Consider the following 25,030-nt stretch of genomic DNA (forward strand, 5'->3'; position numbering starts at 1 on the left):
AATCTCACACTTGTTTAGTGATGAGACATCAACGACCAGTCAGAGATCAAGGTTAAACTTACCTTCAGTATGTTTAATATCTCTGACTGAGGGACTCTTAATGATGAGACATCAAGGACCAGTCAGTGATAAAGGACCAGTCAGAGATCAAGGACCAGTCAGAGATCAAGGACCAGTCAGAGATCAAGGACCAGTCAGAGATCAAGGACCAGTCAGAGATCAAGGACCAGTCAGACATCAAGAACCAGTCAGAGATCAATGACCAGTCAGAGATCAAGGACCAGTCAGAGATCAAGGACCAGTCAGAGATCAAGGACCAGTCAGAGATCAAGGACCAGTCAGAGATCAAGGACCAGTCAGAGATCAAGGACCAGTCAGAGATCAAGGACCAGTCAGAGATCAAGGACCAGTCAGAGATCAAGGACCAGTCAGAGATCAAGGACCAGTCAGACATCAAGGACCAGTCAGAGATCAAGGACCTGTCAGAGATCAAGGACCAGTCAGAGATCAAGGACCAGTCAGAGATCAAGGACCAGTCAGAGATCAAGGACCAGTCAGAGATCAATGACCAGTCAGAGATCAAGGACCAGTCAGAGATCAAGGACCAGTCAGAGATCAAGGACCAGTCAGAGATCAAGGACCAGTCAGAGATCAAGGACCAGTCAGAGATCAAGGACCAGTCAGAGATCAAGGACCAGTCAGAGATCAAGGACCAGTCAGAGATCAAGGACCAGTCAGAGATCAAGGTTAAACTCACCAGTATGTTTTCTCCACTTGTGGACACCAGCTGAAGCTGCAAGAACTACAACAGCTGCTGTTGCTATTGACAGACCAACCTTCCACCAGTAGGTTAATATAGGAAACATGTCATCTGAAACAGAGAAGTCATGTCAAACCATTACAACACTACATATATACTGTACAGGAAGTAAAGCATCATTTATAAATACTACTGAACACAGACCAATAAGGTCATCCCCTAGGAAACCGTCCTCCACTAACTAGTCTAACTAACTAGGGGTCTCAGGTATTTGGGTTAAACAATTAAGACCTCACCTGGGACATGAATCTCTGTCTCCTTCAGGTGGTTGATCTCCTGCTGATTAACTCTACAGGTGAACCTGTTGGTGTCAGTCTGGTCCACGGTGACATGTTGTCTCACAGCGTAGAGGCCCTCTGAGTCCCTGTGTCTCTCTGGAGGTCCATCAGCAGGGAGGATGGTTCCAGAACTGTCCAGCCACTCCATCACAGGTTCAGGAAACCAGCCTCCAGAGTCACACTTCAGGACCACCCCCCAGCCTTTGGTTCCAACAATAGATATCACTGGCTGAGGTATAACACCTACACAGATACAAATTAAAACAGAGATCACTGGCTGAGATACAGCACCTACACAGATACAAGATAAAACAGAGATCACTGGGTGAGATACAGCACCTACACAGATACAAGATAAAACAGAGTGAAGGTTTGCTCTCTGATCCCATGTCCCATCTCCTGTCATTGAGCATGGTTGTCAAATTGTATAGCCACCTTGGACCCCAGGAAGAGTAGCTGCTGCCTTGGCAGGAACTAATGGGGATCCATAATAAACCCCAGGAAGAGTAGCTGCTGCCTTGGCAGGAACCATAATGGATCCATAATAAACCCCAGGAAGAGTAGCTGCTGCCTTGGAAGGAACTAATGGGGATCCATAATAAACCCCAGGAAGAGTAGCTGCTGCCTTGACAGGAACTAATGGGGATCCATAATAAACCCCAGGAAGAGTAGCTGCTGCCTTGGCAGGAACTAATGGGGATCCATAATAAACCCCAGGAAGAGTAGCTGCTGCCTTGGCAGGAACTAATGGGGATCCAAAATAAACCCCAGGAAGAGTAGCTGCTGCCTTGACAGGAACTAATGGGGATCCATAATAAACCCCAGGAAGAGTAGCTGCTGCCTTGGCAGGACCTAATGGGGATCCATAATAAACCCCAGGAAGAGTAGATGCTGTCTTGGCAGGAACTAATGGGGATCCAAAATAAACCCCAGTCTGAAGGGTTGTTTGTACAGATATTTTATTTAACCTTTATTTAACTAAGCAAGTCAGTTAAGAACAAATTCTTATTTACAATGACAGCCTACCAGGGGGCAGAACGACAGATTTTCACCTTGTCAGCTCGGGGATTCGATCTAGCAACCTTTCAGTTACTGGCCAAACGATCTAACCACTAGGCTGGGGCGGCAGGATACTGGGTGGTCCTCAGTCTGGAGAGATATTGGGTGGTCAACCCTCAGTCTGGAGAGATACTGGGTGTTCAACCCTCAGTCTGGAGAGATACTGGGTGGTCAACCCTCAGTCTGGAGAGATACTGGGAGGTCAGCCCTCAGTCTGGAGAGATACTGGGTGGTCAACCCTCAGTCTATAGAGATACTGGGTGGTCAACCCTCAGTCTGGAGATACTGGGTGGTCAACCCTCAGTCTGGAGAGATACTGGGTGGTCAACCCTCAGTCTGGAGAGATACTGGGTGGTCAACCCTCAGTCTATAGAGATACTGGGTGGTCAACCCTCAGTCTGGAGAGATACTGGGTGGTCAACCCTCAGTCTGGGTGTGCAGGCTTTTGATCCAGCCCTACTCAAAACACAGACAGTTTATCAATGTCCGGTTGAGCAGCTAATTTCTAAAATGTGGTTTGTTAGAGGAGGACTGGAATAGAAGTACACCCATTATCTCCCCTGGAGGATGGTCGCCCACCCATTATCTCTCCTGAAGGATGGTCGACTGCCCATTATCTCTCCTGGGGGATGGTGGCCCACCCATTATCTCTCCTGGAGGATGGTCGGCAACCAATTATCTCTCCTGAAGGATGGTCGACTGCCCATTATCTCTCCTGGAGGATAATCGCCCACCCATTATCTCTCCTGGAGGATGGTCGCCCACCCATTATCTCTCCTGGAGGATGGTCGCCCACCCATTATCTCCCCTGGAGGATGGTCGCCCACCCATTCTCTCCCCTGGAGGATGGTGGCCCACCCATTCTCTCCCCTGGAGGATGGTGGCCCACCCATTATCTCTTCCTGGAGGATGGTGGCCCACCCATTATCTCACCTGGAGGATGGTCGCCCTCCCACTTCCTGTAGTTGTTGATCAGTCTCTCACGTTGCTGTGGAGGAATTTACTGTAGCAGCAATTACTCCAACCAACCACTTCCTGTAGTTGTTGATCAGTCTCTCACGTCGCTGAGGAGGAATTTACTGTAGCAGCAATGACTCCAACCAACCACTTCCTGTAGTTGTTGATCAGTCTCTCACGTTGCTGTGGAGGAATTTACTGTAGCAGCAATGACTCCAACCAACCACTTCCTGTAGTTGTTGATCAGTCTCTCACGTCGCTGTGGAGGAATTTACTGTAGCAGCAATTACTCCAACCAACCACTTCCTGTAGTTGTTGATCAGTCTCTCACGTCGCTGAGGAGGAATTTACTGTAGCAGCAATGACTCCAACCAAACACTTCCTGTAGTTGTTGATCAGTCTCTCACGTCTCTCTGGAGGAATTTACTAGAAGCAGCAATGACTCCAACCAACCACTTCCTGTAGTTGTTGATCAGTCTCTCACGTTGCTGTGGAGGAATTTACTGTAGCAGCAATGACTCCAACCAAGCACTTCCTGTAGTTGTTGATCAGTCTCTCACGTTGCTGTGGAGGAATTTACTGTAGCAGCAATTACTCCAACCAACCACTTCCTGTAGTTGTTGATCAGTCTCTCACGTTGCTGTGGAGGAATTTACTGTAGCAGCAATTACTCCAACCAACCACTTCCTGTAGTTGTTGATCAGTCTCTCACGTTGCTGTGGAGGAATTTACTGTAGCAGCAATGACTCCAACCAACCACTTCCTGTAGTTGTTGATCAGTCTCTCACGTCTCTGTGGAGGAATTTACTGTAGCAGCAATGACTCCAACCAACCACTTCCTGTAGTTGTTGATCAGTCTCTCACGTTGCTGTGGAGGAATTTACTGTAGCAGCAATGACTCCAACCAACCACTTCCTGTAGTTGTTGATCAGTCTCTCACGTCTCTGTGGAGGAATTTACTGTAGCAGCAATGACTCCAACCAACCACTTCCTGTAGTTGTTGATCAGTCTCTCACGTCTCTGTGGAGGAATTTACTAGAAGCAGCAATGACTCCAACCAAACACTTCCTGTAGTTGTTGATCAGTCTCTCACGTCGCTGAGGAGGAATTTACTGTAGCAGCAATTACTCCAACCAACCACTTCCTGTAGTTGTTGATCAGTCTCTCACGTTGCTGTGGAGGAATTTACTGTAGCAGCAATTACTCCAACCAACCACTTCCTGTAGTTGTTGATCAGTCTCTCACGTTGCTGTGGAGGAATTTACTGTAGCAGCAATGACTCCAACCAACCACTTCCTGTAGTTGTTGATCAGTCCCTCACGTCGCTGTGGAGGAATTTACTGTAGCAGCAATGACTCCAACCAACCACTTCCTGTAGTTGTTGATCAGTCTCTCACGTTGCTGTGGAGGAATTTACTGTAGCAGCAATGACTCCAACCAACCACTTCCTGTAGTTGTTGATCAGTCTCTCACGTTGCTGTGGAGGAATTTACTGTAGCAACAATGACTCCAACCAACCACTTCCTGTAGTTGTTGATCAGTCTCTCACGTCGCTGTGGAGGAATTTACTGTAGCAGCAATGACTCCAACCAACCACTTCCTGTAGTTGTTGATCAGTCTCTCACGTTGCTGTGGAGGAATTTACTGTAGCAGCAATTACTCCAACCAACCACTTCCTGTAGTTGTTGATCAGTCTCTCACGTTGCTGTGGAGGAATTTACTGTAGCAGCAATTACTCCAACCAACCACTTCCTGTAGTTGTTGATCAGTCTCTCACGTCGCTGAGGAGGAATTTACTGTAGCAGCAATGACTCCAACCAAGCACTTCCTGTAGTTGTTGATCAGTCTCTCACGTCGCTGTGGAGGAATTTACTGTAGCAGCAATGACTCCAACCAACCACTTCCTGTAGTTGTTGATCAGTCTCTCACGTCGCTGAGGAGGAATTTACTGTAGCAGCAATGACTCCAACCAACCACTTCCTGTAGTTGTTGATCAGTCTCTCACGTTGCTGTGGAGGAATTTACTGTAGCAGCAATGACTCCAACCAACCACTTCCTGTAGTTGTTGATCAGTCTCTCACGTTGCTGTGGAGGAATTTACTGTAGCAGCAATGACTCCAACCAACCACTTCCTGTAGTTGTTGATCAGTCTCTCACGTTGCTGTGGAGGAATTTACTGTAGCAGCAATGATTCCAACCAACCACTTCCTGTAGTTGTTGATCAGTCGTCTCTCACGTCTCTGTGGAGGAATTTACTGTAGCAACAATGACTCCAACCAACCACTTCCTGTAGTTGTTGATCAGTCGTCTCTCACGTCTCTGTGGAGGAATTTACTGTAGCTGCAATGACTCCAACCAACCACTTCCTGTAGTTGTTGATCAGTCTCTCACGTTGCTGTGGAGGAATTTACTGTAGCAGCAATTACTCCAACCAACCACTTCCTGTAGTTGTTGATCAGTCTCTCACGTTGCTGTGGAGGAATTTACTATAGCAGCAATGACTCCAACCAACCACTTCCTGTAGTTGTTGATCAGTCTCTCACGTCGCTGTGGAGGAATTTACTGTAGCAGCAATTACTCCAACCAACCACTTCCTGTAGTTGTTGATCAGTCTCTCACGTTGCTGTGGAGGAATTTACTATAGCAGCAATGACTCCAACCAACCACTTCCTGCAGTTGTTGATCAGTCTCTCACGTTGCTGTGGAGGAATTTACTGTAGCAGCAATGACTCCAACCAACCACTTCCTGTAGTTGTTGATCAGTCTCTCACGTCGCTGAGGAGGAATTTACTGTAGCAGCAATGACTCCAACCAAGCACTTCCTGTAGTTGTTGATCAGTCTCTCACGTCGCTGTGGAGGAATTTACTGTAGCAGCAATTACTCCAACCAACCACTTCCTGTAGTTGTTGATCAGTCTCTCACGTTGCTGTGGAGGAATTTACTGTAGCAGCAATTACTCCAACCAACCACTTCCTGTAGTTGTTGATCAGTCTCTCACGTTGCTGTGGAGGAATTTACTGTAGCAGCAATGACTCCAACCAACCACTTCCTGTAGTTGTTGATCAGTCTCTCACGTTGCTGTGGAGGAATTTACTGTAGCAGCAATGACTCCTACCAAGCACTTCCTGTAGTTGTTGATCAGTCTCTCACGTTGCTGTGGAGGAATTTACTGTAGCAGCAATGACTCCTACCAAGCACTTCCTGTAGTTGTTGATCAGTCTCTCACGTTGCTGTGGAGGAATTTACTGTAGCAGCAATGACTCCAACCAACCACTTCCTGTAGTTGTTGATCAGTCTCTCACGTTGCTGTGGAGGAATTTACTGTAGCAGCAATGACTCCAACCAACCACTTCCTGTAGTTGTTGATCAGTCTCTCACGTCTCTGTGGAGGAATTTACTAGAAGCAGCAATGACTCCAACCAACCACTTCCTGTAGTTGTTGATCAGTCTCTCACGTTGCTGTGGAGGAATTTACTGTAGCAGCAATGACTCCAACCAACCACTTCCTGTAGTTGTTGATCAGTCTCTCACGTCTCTGTGGAGGAATTTACTAGAAGCAGCAATGACTCCAACCAACCACTTCCTGTAGTTGTTGATCAGTCTCTCACGTCTCTGTGGAGGAATTTACTGTAGCAGCAATGACTCCAACCAACCACTTCCTGTAGTTGTTGATCAGTCTCTCACGTTGCTGTGGAGGAATTTACTGTAGCAGCAATGACTCCAACCAACCACTTCCTGTAGTTGTTGATCAGTCTCTCACGTTGCTCTGGAGGAATTTACTAGAAGCAGCAATGACTCCAACCAACCACTTCCTGTAGTTGTTGATCAGTCTCTCACGTCTCTGTGGAGGAATTTACTAGAAGCAGCAATGACTCCAACCAACCACTTCCTGTAGTTGTTGATCAGTCTCTCACGTCGCTGAGGAGGAATTTACTGTAGCAGCAATGACTCCAACCAACCACTTCCTGTAGTTGTTGATCAGTCTCTCACGTCTCTGTGGAGGAATTTACTAGAAGCAGCAATGACTCCAACCAACCACTTCCTGTAGTTGTTGATCAGTCTCTCACGTCTCTGTGGAGGAATTTACTGTAGCAGCAATGACTCCAACCAACCACTTCCTGTAGTTGTTGATCAGTCTCTCACGTCTCTGTGGAGGAATTTACTGTAGCAGCAATGACTCCAACCAACCACTTCCTGTAGTTGTTGATCAGTCTCTCACGTCTCTGTGGAGGAATTTACTGTAGCAGCAATGACTCCAACCAAGCCACTTCCTGTAGTTGTTGATCAGTCTCTCAGGTCGCTGTGGAGGAATTTACTGTAGCAGCAATGACTCCAACCAACCACTTCCTGTAGTTGTTGATCAGTCTCTCAGGTCGCTGTGGAGGAATTTACTGTAGCAGCAATGACTCCAACCAACCACTTCCTGTAGTTGTTGATCAGTCTCTCACGGTCGCTGTGGAGGAATTTACTGTAGCAGCAATGACTCCAACCAACCACTTCCTGTAGTTGTTGATCAGTCTCTCACGTCTCTGTGGAGGAATTTACTAGAAGCAGCAATGACTCCAACCAACCACTTCCTGTAGTTGTTGATCAGTCTCTCACGTCTCTGTGGAGGAATTTACTAGAAGCAGCAATGACTCCAACCAACCACTTCCTGTAGTTGTTGATCAGTCTCTCACGTCTCTGTGGAGGAATTTACTGTAGCAGCAATGACTCCAACCAACCACTTCCTGTAGTTGTTGATCAGTCTCTCACGTCTCTGTGGAGGAATTTACTGTAGCAGCAATGACTCCAACCAACCACTTCCTGTAGTTGTTGATCAGTCTCTCTCGTCGCTGTGGGGGAATTTACTGTAGCAACAATGACTCCAACCAACCACTTCCTGTAGTTGTTGATCAGTCTCTCACGTCTCTGTGGAGGAATTTACTGTAGCAGCAATGACTCCAACCAACCACTTCCTGTAGTTGTTGATCAGTCTCTCACGTCGCTGTGGTGGAATTTACTGTAGCAGCAATGACTCCAACCAACCACTTCCTGTAGTTGTTGATCAGTCTCTCACATCGCTGTGGAGGAATTTACTGTAGCAGCAATGACTCCAACCAACCACTTCCTGTAGTTGTTGATCAGTCTCTCACGTTGCTGTGGAGGAATTTACTGTAGCAGCAATGACTCCAACCAACCACTTCCTGTAGTTGTTGATCAGTCTCTCACGTCGCTGTGGAGGAAGTTGGCCCACTCTTCCATGTAGAACTTCTGTAACACAACATCTCTACTGGGATCTGGACTTTGACTAGGCCATTCCAAAACTTAAAATGTGCTGCTTTATACCATTTTCATGTGGACTTGATTGTGTGTTCTGACAATGTCTCACAGACAGATGGCCTGTAGAATTCTCTGATACAGAACAGAATTCATGGTGCTTTCCTTCTATTAAGGCAAGTCGTCCAGGTCCTGAGGCAGCAAAGCATCTCCAAACCATCACACTACCACTACCAACATGCTGACCCCAAACCATCACACCACCACCACCATGTGACCCCAAACCATCACACTACCACCACCATGCTGACCCCAAACCATCACACTACCACCACCATGCTGACCCCAAACCATCACACTACCACCACCATGCTGACCCCAAACCATCACACTACCACCACCATGCTGACCCCAAACCATCACACTACCACCACCATGCTGACCCCAAACCATCACACTACCACCACCATGCTTACCTCAAACCATCACACCACCATCACCATGCTGACCCCAAACCATCACACTACCACCACCATGCTGACCCCAAACCATCACACTACCACCACCATGCTGACCCCAAACCATCACACTACCACCACACTGACCTCAAACCATCACACTACCACCACCACGCTGACCCCAAACCATCACACTACCACCACCATGCTGACCTCAAACCATCACACTACCACCACCATGCTGACCCCAAACCATCACACTACCACCACCATGCTGACCCCAAACCATCACACTACCACCACCATGCTGACCCCAAACCATCACACCACCACCACCATGCTGACCCCTAACCATCACACTACCACCACCATGCTGACCCCAAACCATCACACTACCACCACCATGCTGACCCCAAACCATCACACTACCACCACCATGCTGACCCCAAACCATCAAACTACCACCACCATGCTGACCCCAAACCATCACACCACCACCACCATGCTGACCCCTAACCATCACACAACCACCACCATGCTGACCTTTAACCATCACACTACCACCACCATGCTGACCCCAAACCATCACACTACCACCACCATGCTGACCCCAAACCATCACACCACCACCACCATGCTGACCCCAAACCATCACACTACCACCACCATGCTGACCCCAAACCATCACACTACCACCACCATGCTGACCCCAAACCATCACACTACCACCACCATGCTGACCCCAAACCATCACACCACCACCACCATGCTGGACCCCAAACCATCACACCACCACCACCACGCTGACCCCAAACCATCACACTACCACCACCACGCTGACCCCAAACCATCACACCACCACCACCATGGTAGAATGTCTAGTGTTGATATACAGTGATGTGTTGGTTACCAATCTAACAGCAGCATGGTAGAGTGTCTAGTGTTGGTTACCAATCTAACAGCAGCATGGTAGAGTGTCTAGTGTTTGTTATAATCTAACAGCAGCATGGTAGAGTATCTAGTGTTGATATACAGTGAGGTGTTGGTTACCAATCTAACAGCAGCATGGTAGAGTGTCTAGTGTTGGTTACCAATCTAACAGCAGCATGGTAGAGTGTCTAGTGTTAGTTACCAATCTAACAGCAGCATGGTAGAGTGTCTAGTGTTGGTTACCAATCTAACAGCAGCATGGTAGAGTGTCTAGTGTTGGTTACCAATCTAACAGCAGCATGGTAGAGTGTCTAGTGTTGGTTACCAATCTAACAGCAGCATGGTAGAGTGTCTAGTGTTGGTTACCAATCTAACAGCAGCATGGTAGAGTATCTAGTGTTGATATACAGTGATGTGTTGGTTACCAATCTAACAGCAGCATGGTAGAGTGTCTAGTGTTGGTTACCAACCTAACAGCAGCATGGTAGAGTGTCTAGTGTTGGTTACCAATCTAACAGCAGCATGGTAGAGTGTCTAGTGTTGGTTACCAATCTAACAGCAGCATGGTAGAGTGTCTAGTGTTGGTTACCAATCTAACAGCAGCATGGTAGAGTGTCTAGTGTTGGTTACCAATCTAACAACAGCATGGTAGAGTGTCTAGTGTTGATATACAGTGATGTGTTGGTTACCAATCTAACAGCAGCATGGTAGAGTGTCTAGCGTTGGTTACCAGTTTAACAGCAGCATGGTAGAGTGTCTAGTGTTGGTTACCAATCTAACAGCAGCATGGTAGAGTGTCTAGTGTTGGTTACCAGTCTAACATCAGCATGGTAGAGTATCTAGTGTTGGTTACCAATCTAACAGCAGCATGGTAGAGTGTCTAGTGTTGATATACAGTGATGTGTTGGTTACCAATCTAACAGCAGCATGGTAGAGTGTCTAGCGTTGGTTACCAGTTTAACAGCAGCATGGTAGAGTGTCTAGTGTTGGTTACCAATCTAACAGCAGCATGGTAGAGTGTCTAGTGTTGGTTACCAGTCTAACAGCAGCATGGTAGAGTGTCTAGTGTTGGTTACCAATCTAACAGCAGCATGGTAGAGTGTCTAGTGTTGGTTACCAATCTAACAGCAGCATGGTAGAGTGTCTAGTGTTGGTTACCAATCTAACAGCAGCATGGTAGAGTGTCTAGTGTTGATATACAGTGATGTGTTGGTTACCAATCTAACAGCAGCATGGTAGAGTGTCTAGCGTTGGTTACCAGTCTAACAGCAGCATGGTAGAGTGTCTAGTGTTGGTTACCAATCTAACAGCAGCATGGTAGAGTGTCTAGTGTTGGTTACCAATCTAACAGCAGCATGGTAGAGTGTCTAGTGTTGATATACAGTGATGTGTTGGTTACCAATCTAACAGCAGCATGGTAGAGTGTCTAGCGTTGGTTACCAGTCTAACAGCAGCATGGTAGAGTGTCTAGTGTTGGTTACCAATCTAACAGCAGCATGGTAGAGTGTCTAGTGCTGGTTACCAATCTAACAGCAGCATGGTAGAGTGTCTAGTGTTGGTTACCAATCTACCAGCAGCATGGTAGAGTGTCTAGTGTTGGTTACCAATCTAACAGCAGCTTGGTAGAGTGTCTAGTGTTGGTTACCAATCTAACAGCAGCTTGGTAGTGTGTCTAGTGTTGGTTACCAATCTACCAGCAGCATGGTAGAGTATCTAGTGTTGGTTACCAATCTAACAGCAGCATGGTAGAGTGTCTAGTGTTGGTTACCAATCTAACAGCATTATGGTAGAGTGTCTAGTGTTGGTTACCAATCTAACAGCAGCATGGTAGAGTGTCTAGTGTTGGTTACCAATTCAACAGCAGCATGGTAGAGTGTCTAGTGTTGGTTACCAATCTAACAGCAGAATGGTAGAGTGTCTAGTGTTGGTTACCAATCTAACAGCAGCATGGTAGAGTGTCTAGTGTTGATTTACAGTGATGTGTTTAAACCCCTCTTATTCCTTATTATTATTTGGGATGAAGTGGAAAGTGAGCCACGTCGCCCAACATCAGTACCCAACCTCACCTAACCTCACTAACTCCCTCTTGTGGCTGAATAAATCTCATGAATCAATGATTATTTAATTATCACTATCTCACTATCTTTATTTAAATTTTACACCAGATGGACTACAAGGAGAAATATCTACATACTTTTGGTAATGTAGTGTTGCTTGTTGATAAGTGATTATCTGAGACAGGGTTGATGAGCAGGTAGTGGTGATGCTTGTTGATAAGTGATTATCTGAGACAGGGTTGATGAGCAGGTAGTGGTGATGCTTGTTGATAAGTGATTATCTGAGACAGGGTTGATGAGCAGGTAGTGGTGATGCTTGTTGATAAGTGATTATCTGAGACAGGGTTGATGAGCAGGTAGTGGTGATGCTTGTTGATAAGTGATTATCTGAGACAGGGTTGATGAGCAGGTAGTGATGATGCTTGTTGATAAGTGATTATCTGAGACAGGGTTGATGAGCAGGTAGTGATGATGCTTGTTGATAAGTGATTATCTGAGACAGGGTTGATGAGCAGGTAGTGATGATGCTTGTTGATGAGCAGGTAGTGTTGATGCTTGTTGATAAGTGATTATCTGATACAGGGTTGATGAGCAGGTAGTGATGATGCTTGTTGATAAGTGATTATCTGACAGGGTTGATGAGCAGGTAGTGGTGATGCTTGTTGATAAGTGATTATCTGAGACAGGGTTGATGAGCAGGTAGTGATGATGCTTGTTGATAAGTGATTATCTGAGACAGGGTTGATGAGCAGGTAGTGATGATGCTTGTTGATAAGTGATTATCTGACAGGGTTGATGAGCAGGTAGTGGTGATGCTTGTTGATAAGTGATTATCTGAGACAGGGTTGATGAGCAGGTAGTGGTGATGCTTGTTGATAAGTGATTATCTGAGACAGGGTTGATGAGCAGGTAGTGGTGATGCTTGTTGATAAGTGATTATCTGAGACAGGGTTGATGAGCAGGTAGTGATGATGCCTGTTGATAAGTGATTATCTGAGACAGGGTTGATGAGCAGGTAGTGATGATGCTTGTTGATAAGTGATTATCTGAGACAGGGTTGATGAGCAGGTAGTGATGATGCTTGTTGATAAGTGATTATCTGAGACAGTGTTGATGAGCAGGTAGTGATGATGCTTGTTGATAAGTGATTATCTGATACAGGGTTGATGAGCAGGTAGTGGTGATGCTTGTTGATAAGTGATTATCTGACAGGGTTGATGAGCAGGTAGTGGTGATGCTTGTTGATAAGTGATTATCTGAGACAGGGTTGATGAGCAGGTAGTGATCATGCTTGTTGATAAGTGATTATCTTACAGGGTTGATGAGCAGGTAGTGGTGATGATTGTTGATAAGTGATTATCTGAGACAGGGTTGATGAGCAGGTAGTGATGATGCTTGTTGATAAGTGATTATCTGAGACAGGGTTGATGAGCGGGTAGTGATGATGCTTGTTGATAAGTGATTATCTGACAGGGTTGATGAGCAGGTAGTGATGATGCTTGTTGATAAGTGATTATCTGAGACAGGGTTGATGAGCAGGTAGTGATGATGCTTGTTGATAAGTGATTATCTGAGACAGGGTTGATGAGCAGGTAGTGGTGATGCTTGTTGATAAGTGATTATCTGAGACAGGGTTGATGAGCAGGTAGTGGTGATGCTTGTTGATAAGTGATTATCTGAGACAGGGTTGATGAGCAGGTAGTGGTGATGCTTGTTGATAAGTGATTATCTGAGACAGGGTTGATGAGCAGGTAGTGATGATGCTTGTTGATAAGTGATTATCTGAGACAGGGTTGATGAGCAGGTAGTGGTGATGCTTGTTGATAAGTGATTATCTGAGACAGGGTTGATGAGCAGGTAGTGGTGATGCTTGTTGATAAGTGATTATCTGACAGGGTTGATGAGCAGGTAGTGATGATGCTTGTTGATAAGTGATTATCTGAGACAGGGTTGATGAGCAGGTAGTGATGATGCTTGTTGATAAGTGATTATCTGAGACAGGGTTGATGAGCAGGTAGTGGTGATGATTGTTGATAAGTGATTATCTGAAACAGGGTTGATGAGAAGGTAGTGGTGATGCTTGTTGATAAGTGATTATCTGACAGGGTTGATGAGCAGGTAGTGATGATGCTTGTTGATAAGTGATTATCTGAGACAGGGTTGATGAGCAGGTCGTGGTGATGCTTGTTGATAAGTGATTATCTGAGACAGGGTTGATGAGCAGGTAGTGGTGATGCTTGTTGATAAGTGATTATCTGAGACAGGGTTGATGAGCAGGTAGTGGTGATGCTTGTTGATAAGTGATTATCTGAGACAGGGTTGATGAGCAGGTAGTGGTGATGCTTGTTGATAAGTGATTATCTGAGACAGGGTTGATGAGCAGGTAGTGATGATGCTTGTTGATAAGTGATTATCTGAGACAGGGTTGATGAGCAGGTAGTGATGATGCTTGTTGATAAGTGATTATCTGAGACAGGGTTGATGAGCAGGTAGTGATGATGCTTGTTGATAAGTGATTATCTGAGACAGGGTTGATGAGCAGGTAGTGGTGATGCTTGTTGATAAGTGATTATCTGACAGGGTTGATGAGCAGGTAGTGATGATGCTTGTTGATAAGTGATTATCTGAGACAGGGTTGATGAGCAGGTAGTGGTGATGCTTGTTGATAAGTGATTATCTGAGACAGGGTTGATGAGCAGGTAGTGATGATGCTTGTTGATAAGTGATTATCTGAGACAGGGTTGATGAGCAGGTAGTGGTGATGCTTGTTGATAAGTGATTATCTGACAGGGTTGATGAGCAGGTAGTGGTGATGCTTGTTGATAAGTGATTATCTGAGACAGGGTTGATGAGCAGGTAGTGATGATGCTTGTTGATAAGTGATTATCTGAGACAGGGTTGATGAGCAGGTAGTGATGATGCTTGTTGATAAGTGATTATCTGACAGGGTTGATGAGCAGGTAGTGGTGATGCTTGTTGATAAGTGATTATCTGACAGGGTTGATGAGCAGGTAGTGGTGATGCTTGTTGATAAGTGATTATCTGAGACAGGGTTGATGAGCAGGTAGTGATGATGCTTGTTGATAAGTGATTATCTGAGACAGGGTTGATGAGCAGGTAGTGGTGATGCTTGTTGATAAGTGATTATCTGAGACAGGGTTGATGAGCAGGTAGTGGTGATGCTTGTTGATAAGTGATTATCTGAGACAGGGTTGATGAGCAGGTAGTGGTGATGCTTGTTGATAAGTGATTATCTGAGACAGGGTTGATGAGCAGGTAGTGATGATGCTTGTTGATAAGTGATTATCTGAGACAGGGTTGATGAGCAGGTAGTGATGATGCTTGTTGATAAGTGATTATCTGAGACAGGGTTGATGAGCAGGTAGTGATGATGCTTGTTGATAAGTGATTATCTGAGACAGGGTTGATGAGCAGGTAGTGGTGATGCTTGTTGATAAGTGATTATCTGACAGGGTTGATGAGCAGGTAGTGATGATGCTTGTTGATAAGTGATTATCTGAGACAGGGTTGATGAGCAGGTAGTGATGATGCTTGTTGATAAGTGATTATCTGAGACAGGGTTGATGAGCAGGTCGTGGTGATGCTTGTTGATAAGTGATTATCTGACAGGGTTGATGAGCAGGTAGTGATGATGCTTGTTGATAAGTGATTATCTGAGACAGGGTTGATGAGCAGGTAGTGATGTTGCTTGTTGATAAGTGATTATCTGAGACAGGGTTGATGAGCAGGTAGTGGTGATGATTGTTGATAAGTGATTATCTGAGACAGGGTTGATGAGCAGGTAGTGGTGATGATTGTTGATAAGTGATTATCTGACAGGGTTGATGAGCAGGTAGTGGTGATGCTTGTTGATAAGTGATTATCTGAGACAGGGTTGATGAGCAGGTAGTGATGATGCTTGTTGATAAGTGATTATCTGAGACAGGGTTGATGAGCAGGTAGTGATGATAAGTGATTATTTGAGGCTGATTTCTTGATCTTGACCATTAGTTAGATTTTCTCTGCAATTTGGACAAATTTGATCTGAAAGAGGTGATGTTGGACACCACTTCCTGCTGTTTGAGAAATACCTCATCAACAACATTAAACACTTCCTAATCTAGTGTGGGATCAGGGCTATAGGAATTGTCTCATCTGCATATAGGACCTTTCATCAGCAATGTTTTCACGGAAGTTATTTACATAGATAAAGACCCAAGAACAGAACCCTGCAGCACTCCAGTATTAACAGAAAGATGGTCAGAAGTCATGAACAGAACCCTGCAGCACTCCAGTATTAACAGAACCCTGCAGCACTCCAGTATTAACAGAACCCTGCAGCACTCCAGTATTAACAGGACCCTGCAGCACTCCAGTATTAACAGAACCCTGCAGCACTCCAGTATTAACAGAACCCTGCAGCACTCCAGTATTAACAGGACCCTGCAGCACTCCAGTATTAACAGAACCCTGCAGCACTCCAATATTAACAGAACCCTGCAGCACTCCAGTATTAACAGAACCCTGCAGCACTCCAGTATTAACAGAACCCTGCAGCACTCCAGTATTAACAGAACCCTGCAGCACTCCAGTATTAACAGAACCCTGCAGCACTCCAGTATTAACAGAACCCTGCAGCACTCCAGTATTAACAGAACCCTGCAGCACTCCAGTATTAACAGAACCCTGCAGCACTCCAGTATTAACAGAACCCTGCAGCACTCCAGTATTAACAGAACCCTGCAGCACTCCAGTATTAACAGATTCCTGCAGCACTCCAGTATTAACAGAACCCTGCAGCACTCCAGTATTAACAGAACCCTGCAGCACTCCAGTATTAACAGAACCCTGCAGCACTCCAGTATTAACAGAACCCTGCAGCACTCCAGTATTAACAGAACCCTGCAGCACTCCAGTATTAACAGAACCCTGCAGCACTCCAGTATTAACAGAACCCTGCAGCACTCCAGTATTAACAGAACCCTGCAGCACTCCAGTATTAACATGTCTTCAACCTGAATACATTGTGATGTAACAATGAGATAATCATTAAACCAGGAACAGCTTTACTTGACAGACATCAATAATTCACTGTGTCAAAAGCCTTGGACAAATCAATTAACAAAGCAGCACAATGCTGTTGACTATACAATACCTTCTCTATAGTATGTATCACTATCAGTACATAGTAACTACAGTGAGTCAACAGTAGGTAGTAGGAATATTAGGACACAGCCAGTGAGTCAACAGTAGGTAGTAGGAATATTAGGACACAGACAGTGAGTCAACAGTAGGTAGTAGGAATATTAGGACACAGATAGTGAGTCAACAGCAGGTAGTAGGAATATTGGGACACAGCAGTGAGTCAACAGTAGGTAGTAGGAATATTGGGACACAGCAGTGAGTCAACAGTAGGTAGTAGGAATATTGGGACACAGCAGTGTGACAGTGTGGGAGGTTTGTGAGGAGTGTGGCTGACCAGCTGAATACATGATCTATAACAGAGGAAGGAATGATGAGGGAGGAAGACCAGCTGAATACATGATCTTGTGTGAGTTATGTGAGTTCCGGAGTTCCAAATTAAGCAGCAGCAGCTGAAAAGATGAGCTCCTACAAATATTGAAATTTAAATGTTTTTTTAGAGTAAAGTACATCGAAAAAAAATCAAAAGAAAACTGCAAACTGAATAGGAGACCAAACAAGCAGCAAACAAAGAAGAAAGGCTTTTGAAAAAGTAACAATTTTTCATAAAATTATACCGTTTTCTTAGCTAGCTAAGTTGTTTACCTGTTGCTAGGCAGTTGCTAGGGACATTCCTGAAAGAAGCTAGCTAGCTAACAAGGAGTGTCTAGTTGGCAGAAGAGAAGAAGGGACAAAGAAGGGACAAAGTGGGACAAAATAAGGACAGAAGAAAAGGGAAAGGGGACATTAAGGTGAAGCAGTCCTCTAAAGACACAAAAGACAATAATACAAGAAACAACACTTCTATTGCCTCTCCCTCTACGATACGCACTCCCGGTTTGGTTTGGAGCGAGTAGTTGCATTCCGCTTTGCTCCACAGGTAGTATTACAGGTAGTATTACATTTCATTTCATTACAGTACAACAGTTTGATTTGTTTGATCTTAGCTGGCTACATAGCCGTCTTTGTATCCAAGATAATTGTGTAGTCTAGAGTAATTGTCGAGGTTACCTAGCCAGTTAGAGGTTACCTAGCCAGCTACACTTTCAAACAAAGTCAACAACGCAGCCACTGCTAGCTAGCCTATTTCACCAGCCAGCAGTACTATATCATTTTAGTCAATAAGATTTTTTGCAACGTAAGCTTAACTTTCTGAACATTCGAGACGTGTAGTCCACTTGTCATTCCAATCTCCTTTGCATTAGCGTAGCCTCTTCTGTAGCCTGTCAACTATGTGTCTGTCTATCCCTGTTCTCTCCTCTCTGCACAGACCATACAAACGCTTCACACCGCGTGGCCGCTGCTACTCTAACCTGGTGGTCCCAGCGCGCACGACCCACGTGGAGTTCCAGGTCTCAGGCAGCCTCTGGAACTGCCGATCTGCGGCCAACAAGGCAGAGTTCATCTCAGCCTATGCTTCCCTCCAGTCCCTCGACTTCTTGGCACTGACGGAAACATGGATTACCACTGATAACACTGCTACTCCTACTGCTCTCTCCTCGTCTGCCCACGTGTTCTCGCACACCCCGAGAGCTTCTGGTCAGCGGGGTGGTGGCACTGGGATCCTCATCTCTCCCAAGTGGACATTCTCTCTTTCTCCCCTGACCCATCTGTCTATCGCCTCCTTTGAATTCCATGCTGTCACAGTTACCAGCCCTTTCAAGCTTAACATCCTTATCATTTATCGCCCTCCAGGTTCCCTTGGAGAGTTCATCAATGAGCTTGACGCCCTGATAAGTTCCTTTCCTGAGGATGGCTCACCTCTCACAGTTCTGGGTGACTTTAACCTCCCCACGTCTACCTTTGACTCATTCCTCTCTGCCTCCTTCTTTCCACTCCTCTCCTTTTTTGACCTCACCCTCTCACCTTCCCCCCCTACTCACAAGGCAGGCAATACGCTTGACCTCATCTTTACTAGATGCTGTTCTTCCACTAATCTCATTGCAACTCCCCTCCAAGTCTCTGACCACTATCTTGTATCCTTTTCCCTCTCGCTCTCATCCAACACTTCCCACACTGCCCCTACTCGGATGGTATCGCGCCGTCCCAACCTTCGCTCTCTCTCCCCCGCTACTCTCTCCTCTTCCATCCTATCATCTCTTCCCTCTGCTCAAACCTTCTCCAACCTATCTCCTGATTCTGCCTCCTCAACCCTCCTCTCCTCCCTTTCTGCATCCTTTGACTCTCTATGTCCCCTATCCTCCAGGCCGACTCGGTCCTCCCCTCCTGCTCCGTGGCTCGACGACTCATTGCGAGCTCACAGAACAGGGCTCCGGGCAGCCGAGCGGAAATGGAGGAAAACTCGCCTCCCTGCGGACCTGGCATCCTTTCACTCCCTCCTCTCTACATTCTCCTCTTCTGTCTCTGCTGCTAAAGCCAATTTCTACCACTCTAAATTCCAAGCATCTGCCTCTAACCCTAGGAAGCTCTTTGCCACCTTCTCCTCCCTCCTGAATCCTCCTCCCCCTCCTCCCCCCTCCTCCCTCTCTGCTGATGACTTCGTCAACCATTTTGAAAAGAAGGTCGACGACATCCGATCCTCGTTTGCTAAGTCAAACGACACCGCTGGTTCTGCTCACACTGCCCTACCCTGTGCTTTGACCTCTTTCTCCCCTCTCTCTCCAGATGAAATCTCGCGTCTTGTGACGGCCGGCCGCCCAACAACCTGCCCGCTTGACCCTATCCTCTCCTCTCTTCTCCAGACCATTTCCGGAGACCTTCTCCCTTACCTCACCTCGCTCATCAACTCATCCTTGACCGCTGGCTACGTCCCTTCCGTCTTCAAGAGAGCGAGAGTTGCACCCCTTCTGAAAAAACCTACACTCGATCCCTCCGATGTCAACAACTACAGACCAGTATCCCTTCTTTCTTTTCTCTCCAAAACTCTTGAACGTGCCGTCCTTGGCCAGCTCTCCTGCTATCTCTCTCAGAATGACCTTCTTGATCCAAATCAGTCAGGTTTCAAGACTAGTCATTCAACTGAGACTGCTCTTCTCTGTGTCACGGAGGCGCTCTGCACTGCTAAAGCTAACTCTCTCTCCTCTGCTCTCATCCTTCTAGACCTATCGGCTGCCTTTGATACTGTGAACCATCAGATCCTCCTCTCCACCCTCTCCGAGCTGGGCATCTCCGGCGCGGCCCACGCTTGGATTGCGTCCTACCTGACAGGTCGCTCCTACCAGGTGGCGTGGCGAGAATCTGTCTCCGCACCACGTGCTCTCACCACTGGTGTCCCCCAGGGCTCTGTTCTAGGCCCTCTCCTATTCTCGCTATACACCAAGTCACTTGGCTCTGTCATATCCTCACATGGTCTCTCCTATCATTGCTATGCAGACGACACACAATTAATCTTCTCCTTTCCCCCCTCTGATAACCAGGTGGTGAATCGCATCTCTGCATGTCTGGCAGACATATCAGTGTGGATGACGGATCACCACCTCAAGCTGAACCTCGGCAAGACGGAGCTGCTCTTCCTCCCGGGGAAGGACTGCCCGTTCCATGATCTCGCCATCACGGTTGACAACTCCATTGTGTCCTCCTCCCAGAGTGCTAAGAACCTTGGCGTGATCCTGGACAACACCCTGTCGTTCTCAACTAACATCAAGGCGGTGACCCGTTCCTGTAGGTTCATGCTCTACAACATTCGCAGAGTACGACCCTGCCTCACGCAGGAAGCGGCGCAGGTCCTAATCCAGGCACTTGTCATCTCCCGTCTGGATTACTGCAACTCGCTGTTGGCTGGGCTCCCTGCCTGTGCCATTAAACCCCTACAACTCATCCAGAACGCCGCAGCCCGTCTGGTGTTCAACTTTCCCAAGTTCTCTCACGTCACCCCGCTCCTCCGCTCTCTCCACTGGCTTCCAGTTGAAGCTCGCATCTGTTACAAGACCATGGTGCTTGCCTACGGAGCTGTGAGGGGAACGGCACCTCCGTACCTTCAGGCTCTGATCAGGCCCTACACCCAAACAAGGGCACTGCGTTCATCCACCTCTGGCCTGCTCGCCTCCCTACCTCTGAGGAAGTACAGTTCCCGCTCAGCCTAGTCAAAACTGTTCGCTGCTCTGGCACCCCAATGGTGGAACAAACTCCCTCACGACGCCAGGTCAGCGGAGTCAATCACCACCTTCCGGAGACACCTGAAACCCCACCTCTTTAAGGAATACCTAGGATAGGATAAAGTAATCCTTCTAACCCCCCCCCCCCTTAAAAGAGTTAGATGCACTATTGTAAAGTGGTTGTTCCACTGGATATCATAAGGTGAATGCACCAATTTGTAAGTCGCTCTGGATAAGAGTGTCTGCTAAATGACTTAAATGTAAATGTAAATGTAATGATCTATAACAGAGGAAGGAATGATGAGGGAGGAAGACCAGCTGAATACATGATCTCTAACAGAGGAAGGAATGATGAGGGAGGAAGACCAGCTGAATACATGATCTATAACAGAGGAAGGAATGATGAGGGAGGAAGACCAGCTGAATACATGATCTCTAACAGAGGAAGGAATGATGAGGGAGGAAGACCAGCTGAATACATGATCTATAACAGAGGAAGGAATGATGAGGGAGGAAGACCAGCTGAATACATGATCAATAACAGAGGAAGGAATGATGAGGGAGGAAGACCAGCTGAATACATGATCTATAACAGAGGAAGGAAGACCAGCTGAATACATGATCTCTAACAGAGGAAGGAATGATGAGGGAGGAAGACCAGCTGAATACATGATCTCTAACAGAGGAAGGAATGATGAGGGAGGAAGACCAGCTGAATACATGATCTCTAACAGAGGAAGGAATGATGAGGGAGGAAGACCAGCTGAATACATGATGTCTAACAGAGGAAGGAATGATGAGGGAGGAAGACCAGCTGAATACATGATCTATAACAGAGGAAGGAATGATGAGGGAGGAAGACCAGCTGAATACATGATCTATAACAGAGGAAGGAATGATGAGGGAGGAAGACCAGCTGAATACATGATCTATAACAGAGGAAGGGATGATGAGGGAGGAAGACCAGCTGAATACATGATCTATAACAGAGGAAGGAAGACCAGCTGAATAGATGATCTAGAACAGAGGAAGGAAGACCAGCTGAATACATGATCTATAACAGAGGAAGGAATGATGAGGGAGGAAGACCAGCTGAATACATGATCTATAACAGAGGAAGGAAGACCAGCTGAATACATGATCTATAACAGAGGAAGGAAGACCAGCTGAATACATGATCTATAACAGAGGAAGGAATGATGAGGGAGGAAGACCAGCTGAATACATGATGTCTAACAGAGGAAGGATTGATGAGGGAGGAAGACCAGCTGAATACATGATCTATAACAGAGGAAGGAATGATGAGGGAGGAAGACCAGCTGAATACATGATCTATAACAGAGGAAGGAATGATGAGGGAGGAAGACCAGCTGAATACATGATCTATAACAGAGGAAGGAAGACCAGCTGAATACATGATCTATAACAGAGGAAGGAAGACCAGCTGAATACATGATCTATAACAGAGGAAGGAATGATGAGGGAGGAAGACCAGCTGAATACATGATGTCTAACAGAGGAAGGATGGATGAGGGAGGAAGACCAGCTGAATACATGATCTATAACAGAGGAAGGAATGATGAGGGAGGAAGGCCAGCTGAATACATGATCTATAACAGAGGAAGGAATGATGAGGGAGGAAGACCAGCTGAATACATGATGTCTAACAGAGGAAGGAATGATGAGGGAGGAAGGCCAGCTGAATACATGATCTATAACAGAGGAAGGAATGATGAGGGAGGAAGACCAGCTGAATACATGATCTATAACAGAGGAAGGAATGATGAGGGAGGAAGACCAGCTGAATACATGATCTATAACAGAGGAAGGAATGATCAGGGAGGAAGACCAGCTGAATTCATGATCTATAACAGAGGAAGGAATGATGAGGGAGGAAGACCTGCTGAATACATGACCTATAACAGAGGAAGGAAGACCAGCTGAATACATGATCTATAACAGAGGAAGGAATGATGAGGGAGGAAGACCAGCTGAATACATGATCTATAACAGAGGAAGGAAGACCAGCTGAATACATGATCTCTAACAGAGGAAGGAATGATGAGGGAGGAAGACCAGCTGAATACATGATCTCTAACAGAGGAAGGAATGATGAGGGAGGAAGACCAGCTGAATACATGATGTCTAACAGAGGAAGGATTGATGAGGGAGGATGACCAGCTGAATACATGATCTATAACAGAGGAAGGAATGATGAGGGAGGAAGACCAGCTGAATACATGATCTATAACAGAGGAATGAATGATGAGGGAGGAAGACCAGCTGAATACATGATCTATAACAGAGGAAGGAATGATGAGGGAGGAAGACCAGCTGAATACATGATCTATAACAGAGGAAGGGATGATGAGGGAGGAAGACCAGCTAAATACATGATCTATAACAGAGGGAGGAAGACCAGCTGAATACATGATCTATAACAGAGGAAGGAAGACCAGCTGAATACATGATCTCTAACAGAGGAAGGAATGATGAGGGAGGAAGACCAGCTGAATACATGATCTATAACAGAGGAAGGAAGACCAGCTGAATACATGATCTATAACAGAGGAAGGAAGACCAGCTGAATACATGATCTATAACAGAGGAAGGAATGATGAGGGAGGAAGACCAGCTGAATACATGATGTCTAACAGAGGAAGGATTGATGAGGGAGGAAGACCAGCTGAATACATGATCTATAACAGAGGAAGGAATGATGAGGGAGGAAGACCAGCTGAATACATGATCTATAACAGAGGAAGGAATGATGAGGGAGGAAGACCAGCTGAATACATGATCTATAACAGAGGAATGAAGACCAGCTGAATACATGATGAGAGAGGAAGACCAGCTGAATACATGATCTATAACAGAGGAAGGAATGATGAGGGAGGAAGACCAGCTGAATACATGATGTCTAACAGAGGAAGGATGGATGAGGGAGGAAGACCAGCTGAATACATGATCTATAACAGAGGAAGGAATGATGAGGGAGGAAGGCCAGCTGAATACATGATCTATAACAGAGGAAGGAATGATGAGGGAGGAAGACCAGCTGAATACATGATGTCTAACAGAGGAAGGAATGATGAGGGAGGAAGGCCAGCTGAATACATGATCTATAACAGAGGAAGGAATGATGAGGGAGGAAGACCAGCTGAATACATGATCTACAACAGAGGAAGGAATGATGAGGGGGGAAGACCTGCTGAATACATGATCTATAACAGAGGAAGGAAGACCAGCTGAATACATGATCTATAACAGAGGAAGGAATGATGAGGGAGGAAGACCAGCTGAATACATGATCTATAACAGAGGAAGGAATGATGAGGGAGGAAGACCAGCTGAATACATGATCTATAACAGAGGAAGGAATGATGAGGGAGGAAGACCAGCTGAATACATGACCTATAACTGAGGGAGGAAGACCAGCTGAATACATGATCTATAACAGAGGAAGGAATGATGAGGGAGGAAGACCAGCTGAATACATGATCTATAACAGAGGAAGGAATGATGAGGGAGGAAGACATGTTGATATTTTAGCAGCCAATCATGTAGCCAGATTTACCAATACAACCTCTGATCACATCTCCAGTATTCATGACTCACCAACAAGGAGTTGAACGGTGGTTTCCTTCACCTGGATGGTCAGTGTTGGAAGGAAGCAGGTGTAGTTCCCAGTATCAGAGAGAGTAACGTTGGTCAGCTTTAAGGAGACGTTGCCATTCTTCTGTTCTCCATTAAACATTGATGTCCTTCCCTTGTAGGATGGAGACTGATCGTCATCGAAGTCTCGACCTTGACGGTACAAATGGACGTTCCTTGTTTTCAGGTGCAATCTTGTCCACTCCACTGCCATTTCCTCAGCATTGACACTGGGTTTCAGGAAACATGGTAGAATGACGTCATCACCAGCTAAGGCAATGACTCGGTCAGCCGGTCCAACAACCTGAACCTCAGACGACC

General features: G+C 46.1%; 1 protein-coding gene across 1 annotated transcript; it reads right to left on the bottom strand.

Moving 5' to 3' along the window:
- Positions 1–767: 767 nt before the first annotated feature.
- Positions 768–25,030, bottom strand: LOC120038223 (butyrophilin subfamily 1 member A1-like; the record flags this gene model as incomplete). The annotated part of the gene is made up of 3 exons (XM_038984079.1): positions 768–871; positions 1,057–1,341; positions 24,674–25,030. Coding segments are annotated over 3 exons (746 nt in total), but the record flags the coding sequence as incomplete, so codon positions are not given.

Source organism: Salvelinus namaycush, unplaced genomic scaffold (assembly GCF_016432855.1).
Source record: "Salvelinus namaycush isolate Seneca unplaced genomic scaffold, SaNama_1.0 Scaffold2111, whole genome shotgun sequence".
Classification (NCBI taxonomy): domain Eukaryota; kingdom Metazoa; phylum Chordata; class Actinopteri; order Salmoniformes; family Salmonidae; genus Salvelinus; species Salvelinus namaycush.